The 9,262-nt window shown below is 43.8% G+C and overlaps 1 protein-coding gene across 2 annotated transcripts; it reads right to left on the bottom strand.

Annotated features, from left to right (window-relative positions):
- Positions 1 to 271: 271 nt before the first annotated feature.
- Positions 272 to 5,933, bottom strand: LOC106926094 (uncharacterized). 2 transcript variants are annotated; one of them, XM_015000761.2, is made up of 3 exons: positions 5,844 to 5,933; positions 5,258 to 5,407; positions 272 to 1,807 (listed from the first exon to the last, which is right to left on the bottom strand). In XM_015000761.2, the coding sequence occupies exons 2-3, from the start codon at positions 5,403 to 5,405 to the stop codon at positions 852 to 854; spliced, it is 1,104 nt and encodes a 367-aa protein (XP_014856247.2). In that variant the 5' UTR covers positions 5,406 to 5,407; positions 5,844 to 5,933; the 3' UTR covers positions 272 to 851. The 2 variants fall into 2 exon arrangements, with proteins under 2 accessions (XP_014856247.2, XP_087861828.1); XM_088005702.1 differs by having other exon boundaries at positions 5,258 to 5,662; positions 5,844 to 5,900.
- Between the last annotated feature and the right edge of the window lie 3,329 nt (positions 5,934 to 9,262).

Below are 9,262 nucleotides of genomic sequence, written 5' to 3'. Positions count from 1 at the left end.
GTTCTTGTTGCAGAGTGGTCATGTCTGCAGGGAATGCAAATTGAATAAAAAAAAACCCCACACATTTTGTTCATGCAAAACAGCCTCTTCACCACCTCAAGCAGATGAACAGAATATTAAAGTTATAAGTTTCAGAAGAATCTGAAACAGGAACTGAATGATGCTTCTTTCTTTAGAATGACAAGTTTAGTTTTAACCCCACATTACTTATTGATCAGCTTATTGGTGTATGAATGTGTGTGATTGGGTTAATTTGGCCACACTTCTCACATTTTTCTTGATGACAACTTCTCATTTTTTATTTCACTTCATACACAACTTTGTGCTGGTCTCTCCCTTAACATCCCACTCAAATATCATTAAAGCAAAATGTAAAAAACAAACATGGATGATTTTCCAGGCACAGAGACGGTCTGATTGACTCCATAATAATAACAGGAAAAACTCCATCTGTTTGCCCTCGAGTCCCTTGGTTTTCATTACATATATCTTCATGTCAGGCAGCATCAGCAGACTTCATGTTACACATTGCACATTGATTGATCCACAGTTTAAGTGGATCAATCTCACTTAAACTGTGGCTTTGTGCAAAGACAAACGTCTGTGGAAAGCGATGCCCCGAGGAGCTTAAGAAGTGCTTGGTGTCTCTCTGCAAGCAGGCCTCGACCTGCCTCCTCAGCACCTCTCTGCACTCTACAAATACTATCCCCAACATGTGAAAAGCTGCCTGGGAAGGTGTGTTTACTCTCCTGTCAGAGCAGCGTCAACAGGTAGAACAGCCGTCTGCACACTGGGACCACTCTTCATGGTTCTGCTGCAAACACTCATCGGCTGAAGTCTGGCTTTGTTTCTTAAACCTGTGAGACTCTGAGAGAGGATGACATGTCTCTGCTGTTGGCCACAGACGAAATTAAAAACTTGATGCATCCATTCAGCACAGAGTCTATAGTCCTGATTAGAAAAGTGTTCACGCTTAGGTAGAAGGGAAGTGTGAACATGCAGAGCACGCTAACAACCTCTATTACTGTATTCTCCTCCAGGCTTGGAAAACCCCACCGATTCCGTCTCCTCAGGCGGGTTTGATTCAGATCTAAGCTCTGGTCTCTGGCTAAATCCAAAGGAACATGTTTCTGAGTCCTCTTGAACTCCTGTCTTCCCATCTCTTCAGACAAACAGTCATGGGAGATGAGGGGAAAGTCTCCATCAACACACTTTGAGGTAAACATTTCTGGATGAAGTGGCTTGGAGGTTGCAGGCGCCACTCTGTCCTCGTACCGTTGTGTTCTCTTTGGTTCTGCAGAGGTCTGGTTTCTCCTCTGCAGACCCGTGCTGACGGTCAGCAGCAGCCCGAGGAGAACCAGGAAGGCCAGGCTCCAGTAGGGATCCATGACTCTGTGCATGGGACTGAAGAGGTTAGGAAGACATCTGATGAGAGAGTCGGTTTTGTCCAGACAAGCCACCGTCCACCCTTCCTCCAGCTGCCAGTGCCACCGGACACTGAACGCCACGGCGATCCACACCGACAGGCAGCAGAAGAACCCCACCACCTGTGGCAAGCTTTCGCCTTCATCTGAGACGCTGCCGTCCTCTTCCTCCTCACCATTACAAAAAATCGTCCTGGGATCAGCTGCAGCATGCGGCCACAGCAACCTGATCAGAGTCTCCGTGGCGGTCAGAAACGTGGTGAGGAGCAGCACGGCTCCGTAGGTGTGGCTGAGGAAGAGCAGGAAACGTAGGGCGATGACGTCACCTGGTGGGTTCAGCTCAGTCAGCCAGAGCTTCAAGACGCAAAGGAAACTCAGGAAACCTGTGGGAACACAAAACGGAGAGTAAGCAGAAGCCCAACTACCAGTAAAAACACATAAGTTGTATTTTTTAAACAATGAATTAACTCTAATGGAAGCACTTCATATTGCACTAAGCTTAGAGAAAAGTAAAGAAATCCTCAAAGTAGTGGAAGACTGATACTTTATCTGAGCTGCTTTATCGGCAGGTATGAGATATCATGTAAGAAATCTGAAGCCTTGTGTTAAGAGAGGAAAAATTCTTGAACTTTAAAAACCTTTTGACTCGTTAAATCCTCTCTTATCCCCGGGTTCAGAAAAATGCTGTGCGCAAAGACTGAGATCACGCAGAGATAACAGCGTCACAATAATCAGCATTTATTCAAGACGGATGCATACTATCACCAGACAAACACATCACAAAACATCAGAAACCTCAGAGCACAAACAACACATGAATTTACCTGAGAGAGGAAAAGACAAAAGATGGAAACGACAAACAAAAAGCAAAGACGTCTTTGGAGAAGTTGCAAGCGCAAAATCTGATTTGTTACTTCTGTGTAGAAAGTTTTATCCTCTTGTATTTAATTTATTCAAATAAGGCATATCTTTGCTCATCCAACCAGGAGCTACCTCTGACCCTCTCTCAAGCCAGAAACCCCTGCCGTGTTTACGGCCTTTTCACAGATGAGTGAAAAGCTACAACTTCCACTGTATTGTTTTCCCACAGACAAAAGGCAGTTCAAACGATCCTAGCAAACCATCTGCTGTAACTACAAGTAAAATAACGGTCAATAGGCCAGAATAAGTTACTGATTTAAAACCACAATTTAGGCCATTTGAATCAAGACATGTTAAGTTTTAAAACTAGCTTATTTTAAATTTATTTTCTCAACACTTGGCATCAGTGTTTGCAAAATGTGAGCTGTAATTACCAAAACTAACTCCCACCCAGCCTTTGAATGCTTTCTACATGATAAAGTTGACAAGAGAGGAGTGGGTAGAGGACATCTCCTTGGTGCACACCCGCCTTCACTGAAACTCTTGATAAGGTCGAGTCGGGCCAATCTGAGTGCAGAACCTCGACTGGCTTGTGTTGCATGTTCAGCGAGAGAGCTAATACTGATACCACCTGCACACAGCTTCACCTCAATAAGCTACATTAAATTCACTTCTTTAAGCGGCAGAAAGAACCAAGTGAAAGCAGAGAAAGTGATCATTGAAGCAGTGCTGACCCTGGACAGGCAGGAACATTCAGATAAGAAGCTTCTGCTGTTCTGGCCAAGAACCTAATCAGTGGATGAGGTGCAGACAGAGACAAGCAGGGCATGTGCATTACACATTCAAATTCAAGACACTACTTCAAGGTAAGGAGTTCAGAATTTAAATGTGTTCACTTCCTAAAGCCCTTTTGATCAAGCCCTTTATTTGCTGAAAACCTTTTTATCATTAGATATGCACATCATGTTGATCCACCTCCTTCCAGACAGCAAGAAAAAACACAAGGTAATGGAGAATTATGTAGAGTAAGAGCAAAGATCCATGTTTTTTTAATGTTTGGTGTGTACTTGTATTCAGAGGTGAAACCTCTATAAGAAGAAGTCCAGTTGTCTTCTGACTGAGAAATGTAGGTACTTTGATAATCACAGCTTCCGTTAAAGACAAAATTAGATCAAATTTCACTGATACCAAATACCAAAGACAGCACAGTTTGACAACATTTTTCTGTAGATTATAATTTTTTTTTATTTTATTTTTTTTATCTGTGGATTCATACGTTTGACATCAAGGTTAAAAAAATGAAAATCTGCACTGCAAAACAAAATCTTACCAAGTATTTCTGGTGTAGATTCTAGTGCAAATATCTTAGTTGTACACTTGAAATAAGACACAAATAACTTATCAGTAACTTTTCAGCTAAATTTAGGAGTTTGTTTTAAATCAGTAATTCCTTCAGATTGATGAAAAAGTACTAGTTCCATCATTGGCAGGTAATTTAACTTATAATAAGACATGTTTCCTGCGTTATAAGTAAAATAATCTGTTAATGGGACTAGTGCTTTTTCAACAATATGAAGAAAGTATTGACTTAAAATAAGCTCCTATGTCTTTCTGAAAAGTTACTTATAAGTTAGTTTTGTCTTATATCAAGTGTACTAAGACATTTGCACTAGAATCTAGACCAAAAATACTTGGTAAGATTTAGAGTTTTTGCAGTGTATGGCAGACTTTTGACATTTAAAAATAAAAGTAATGCTTTACACAACAGCATTGCTCAACAATAGAAAATCTTGAGATAGTGCTAATTATAGTGAGGCGTCAGATGACGATGTCAGTTGTAATATGTTTTTATTTTCTCTCTTTTTCACCTTTGTTTCCATCACTTTATTACTTTTAGCATTTGTGAAACATAATTTTTGTCTGGTGTGAACATCCATAGCTGTGAGACTGGCTGAATATTACATTAATGTGAAAAAGACAAGTTCACAACACTTGGGATATATTAGGGAACAATTACTCCCCTCCAAACAGTTCTTTGAGGTATAAATATGATATCTGATATTTCAATGGCGACACATCTGCCAATCATTGTGCAGTTTCAGTAACGTGCCTTGACATGAAGTTTAAATAAATGATAGAAGGTATTTATGGAGCATAATATTTACAAATACAAACATTTATATGGTTAAAATGTAGCTGAGATTCCTGTCCAAAAATATTAAGAAGTACCTTAGATTAACAAAGTTCTTTGTTGCTTTATATAAATACTCACATAATACTAACTGAATATGCCTCCGCTTCAATGTTTTTCTTAGATTTTGATTGTTAAGGTGAAGCTTAAATTTGTCTTAAGGAATATTTAAACCAACATGTCACTATCAGTAAGTTCATCTCATGGACAGATCACAGATATACAACTTACAGCAAAGGCTTTAAAGAGCCAAACATTGTCTGGATCTGATTACACAACTGGATTAATTTGAATGTATTTGGAATTTAATTGGATTAAATATAACTTGATGTGATTTGAGATTTGTCGGGATGATCGTTGAATTGTTGCAACATAACTGAAGCGAATCATCTTAAACCTGCAGAAGGCTTTGAGTCACCAGGATCAAAAGGTAAATTAGCGTTTAAAAGCTTCACGCAGGTTTAATGTTTGATCACGCCCTGCATCACATTTGGGTGGGGGTGAAGATTAAACACTCTGCAGCACCTGCAACCACATCTGAACTCCACTGGCATCACTTAAACAAAATGAAAGCTATAACCACTGGAGGTCAGCAAAACGCCGACCTTAAGGGCATCAGGACTGCAAATCTAAAACACCATGAAGGAGCCGTTCGCTGATATTGGTGTTACATTTTTAGCTTGTTTACTGGGGCTTTTGGAGTGTTTCGTGGACAAAAATGAACTACAAACATGTTGCACTAGAGGTGCAGGTTAAGTGGTGCACCTGATTTTGTCCTTACCTGTGACCAGGAAGTCTGTGAAGATCAAGAGGGAGCAGCAGCAGAAGCTGACAGGACTGTGGGACGCAGCCAGAGACGGCAGGACGAGAAAACCGCAGACCAGTTTACATGTAGACAACACCACCGCTCCTTCCAACACACCATCCATGGCTGCAAGGAAACAGCAAACATGGATCAACAGGTTTTTCTTTCTGCCTCAGGGAGGAGGAGCTCAGGAATGTCAGGAACGTTGCAGGTAATAATCCAGCTACACAGGTGGAATATCTTCTGTGAGATTGTGCTAAAAATAATAATAAAAAAGACTTTTCAGTGAGTGCTCCAAGGGTTTTGGATCAATATTTGCTTGCGTCCACTGGTAATGAACCCTGGACCAGACAGAGCTCAGGGACGAGTTCAGCTGTGTCCCTGAGTCAACGAGAATGATACAAATAATTCAGATAAACCAAACCACAAAACCGCACAATCACACTGGTTCAAACCGGAGGATAAATATTTCCATAATCTTTAAGAGATTAAAAAATGTCTTACTGAAGCAAATAAATCTCTAGAGAGAAAGAACAGCTGCCATGGGGTTATTAGTTCTTACCTGCTCTCACAAGAGCCTGACGAGCGGCATGTCAAAATAAGCTTCAAATGCTTCATCCGCTTTCCTCACCTCCCCCTTTTGCTCCACCCTCACGGGATAACGAGCCCTCCCTACCCCCCGCCGCCGCCGCCCCTGCCCTTCCTGCACCTGGCCTCTGGAGGTGACAGCGCTTGTGCATTTCTGGAGGGTGTGGCTGTGTTTGTGCAAGCTTCAAAACCAGTGGAACAACTAGCTAGCCATGCAAACGGACGCAACGTGTTTGTTTATGTGTGTGTCTTTAAAGGGAAACCTGCTGATGTAGGCCAAGGATGTGAAAACAACTCCTCTGCATCCAGTTTGTTCAGGTTAAATGTTGAATACACACCATGCAGGACGTTATATAAAGCCAGGTCAAATGGTGCATTTTAATGCCGTGGTGCAATCTATGCATGAATTATAAATCACTTTATAAGGCAAAGGTATCCTGTAGCAGTTTTTACAAGCAAGATGGGGTCCGCAACCTTTGTAATAGAAAGAGCCAAAACTTTAGAGCCACAAATGTTACATTGGCTTTTGAAAAAATAAAAAAGATTGCTTATATTTTTTGATAAATATCTACAAAAGAAAATGTATTCTTGTGTTTAAAGAACCATCATTTTTAGGTTTTAAAACAAAGAAAGACACAAAATTTTTGCAATGAAGTGAGTTATTCTATGGGATGTTTGTATTTGTAAAAAAGAAAAAGAGAGAACGAAAAATGCTACAAAAATCCTTTATTTCCTCTAAAGTTTCTACATTTAACATCTGTATTGAGACTTGGCACTTAAGAATAATTTACATGACTAGTGACTTAATGCTGTCAAATATTAAGCTTAATTTACATGGTTACTATTATTCACTGAATTTAACAGAATTGTTACAAAAAGGTGAAGTGAAACATATTTAAGTGCAAAGCATTATTTATTTGAAGAGAGGAAGTCTTTTATTTTGGAGAATGCTTAGCAGGATCTGCTTTTGTCTTTTGGGGTCTTCGGTTGCTAGGTTACGAAGAGCTTTTACCGTTGTTTGTAGTTCAGATGTCCAGCAGACATCTGAACCTCCGTTATGATTAAAGAAGCTTTCATTGTGTAATATTTTGTTGCTGAAACCCAGAAATAAGGACTTTATTTATTTTTCTGAACGAAGTGAAGCTAACAGTTCAGTTTAGCAGCCACCATAACGGAAGCATTGGTGCGGTAATAGAGGAAACGGCCGTACCGCAACGACGAAGCTGTTAGCCCGACTAGAGGAGGAGATGGACAAGGAGAGTCCAGGCTTCGATTGTATGTGATCTCCAATGTGAACTGCAAACGACTTCAAAGTGTCCCGCATGCGCAGTAGAGGGCACAATAACGTCACACATAGATGTGACTTGTCTTGCTAACTGCCATAAAAAAGTGTTCGGTGTTTGAGCATGAATGCTAATGGTGGAGCATATCTTATGATTTTGAAATTGTTGTCCAACCACAGCCAGCACGTTAACAACTTAATCCTCATAATAGTTCGCCAATGTTGTTTTTCTTCTCGCTTGCGTGTATCAGGACGTAGAGTGGTGATATTTGTCGAGTATCAATGACGTTCGAGTTGGTTGAATGTGATCTGGCCGTTCAGATTCAGGTCACATTTGAAAAGATCAGATATGTATCGGATATCCAAGTGGCCTGGGTCGCATTCGAAAAAAATCTGGCTTGTGTTGTTCAGACTGTCATAAAAAGATCAGATGCAGGTCGCATTAAGGCAAAAAAGAAAAAATTGGAATTGGGTCACCTCAGGCTGCAGTGTGAACCAAAGACCAGCTTCTGGTTGACAAACCAGAGGAAGCGAGCCAAGAGACTGTGAAATACTAAACACGATTATTTTGTGTTTAATCCAAAGGCACTAATGGACATTTTGAAGGACATAGAAAATACAAGGAGAAGTGTACTACAGACATCAACGGATATTTGACCCTATTGAGTTTCTTACTCCTTTTCCTGTCAGAGTGAAGTGCCTTTTAAAAGAAATGTGGGAGAGAGAGGTCTGAAATATCCCAGGTCAAAACAGAATGTGAAAGCAGATTCTGAAATCAAAAATTTGAAAACATTTTTAGATGAAAATGGTCTATTAAGTGTTGGGGGAAGACTGCAGAACTCAGATCTTAGTTTCTGTCATGGTGTGTTGAGGAGAGCGGTGAGAGAGACGCCGGGGAACCCAGGTAGTCATGATGATAAGATGATTTAATGACAAACCAGGAGGAACAACAGAAAATCACTGGTAGCACAGGAACAGAACACAGACGTGAGACGAGGGTGTAACACGACGAGGATCCGACAAGGAACACTGACAACAGGTGGGACTAAATACACGGGGAGGGTAATCACAGGAACGACACACAGCTGGGATCAATCAAGACAGAGACTCAGGGGAAAATAGGACTAGACAGACAGAAAACACAGATCCTAACAGTACCCCCCCTCAAGGGCAGCTACCAGATGCCCAACAGAAAACAACAAAAAAACAACCCATCAGGGAGGGCGGAGGGGCGACGGAAGGAGGGCCAGAGTCCAGAAACCAAACCAAAAACAACCCAACAGGGTGGGCGGGGGGACGACAAGGCTAGAGTCCAAAACTAAATCCTCACAGGAACAGAAAACAGTCCGGGGGCCGCCCACGGCACAGGAGGTGAAGCTTGGGCCGCGGTGGACGGCATCTTCGGCGCAGGAAGCGGACCCCCTTGGGCGGGTCCGGCGGGCGTCGTCGGCGCAGGAGGCGGACCCTCGGAGGCTCCGGTGGGCCGGCTGGTGGGCCGGCTGCAGGCTCCGGTGGGCCGGCTGGAGGGCCGGCTGGAGGGCCGGCTGCAGGCTCCGGTGGGCCGGCTGCAGGCTCCGGTGGGCCGGCTGCAGGCTCCGGTGGGCCGGCTGCAGGCTCCGGAGACTCGGGAGGAGGGCTCGGAGGCACAAGGAGCTCGGGAGAAGGGACCGAATCAGCAAACTCGGGAGGAGGGGGCTCGGGGGGAGCAGGCTCGGGAGACTCGGGGGGAGCAGGCTCGGGAAACTCGGGGGGAGCAGGCTCGGGAAACTCGGGGGGAGCAGGCTCGGGAAACTCGGGGGGAGCAGGCTCGGGAAACTCGGGGGGAGCAGGCTCGGGAAACTCGGGGGGAGCAGGCTCGGGAAACTCGGGGGGCTGAAGCAAACGCCGCCTCGGTGCGGGGACCGGAGGCAGCGGGGACAGACGCTGCCTCGGTGCGGGGACCGGAGGCAGCGGGGACAGACGCTGCCTCGGTGCGGGGACCGGAGGCAGCGGGGACAGACGCTGCCTCGGTGCGGGGACCGGAGGCAGCTGGGACAGACGCTGCCTCGGTGCGGGGACCGGAGGCAGCTGCAGGCGGGGCCCAGGGGCCGGGACCTCCGGCGGCTCAGGGC

Source organism: Poecilia mexicana, unplaced genomic scaffold, assembly GCF_051168715.1.
Source record: "Poecilia mexicana isolate PSO_F unplaced genomic scaffold, ASM5116871v1 scaffold_5, whole genome shotgun sequence".
NCBI lineage: Eukaryota > Metazoa > Chordata > Actinopteri > Cyprinodontiformes > Poeciliidae > Poecilia > Poecilia mexicana.
This window is presented reverse-complemented; position numbering and strand designations above follow the sequence as displayed.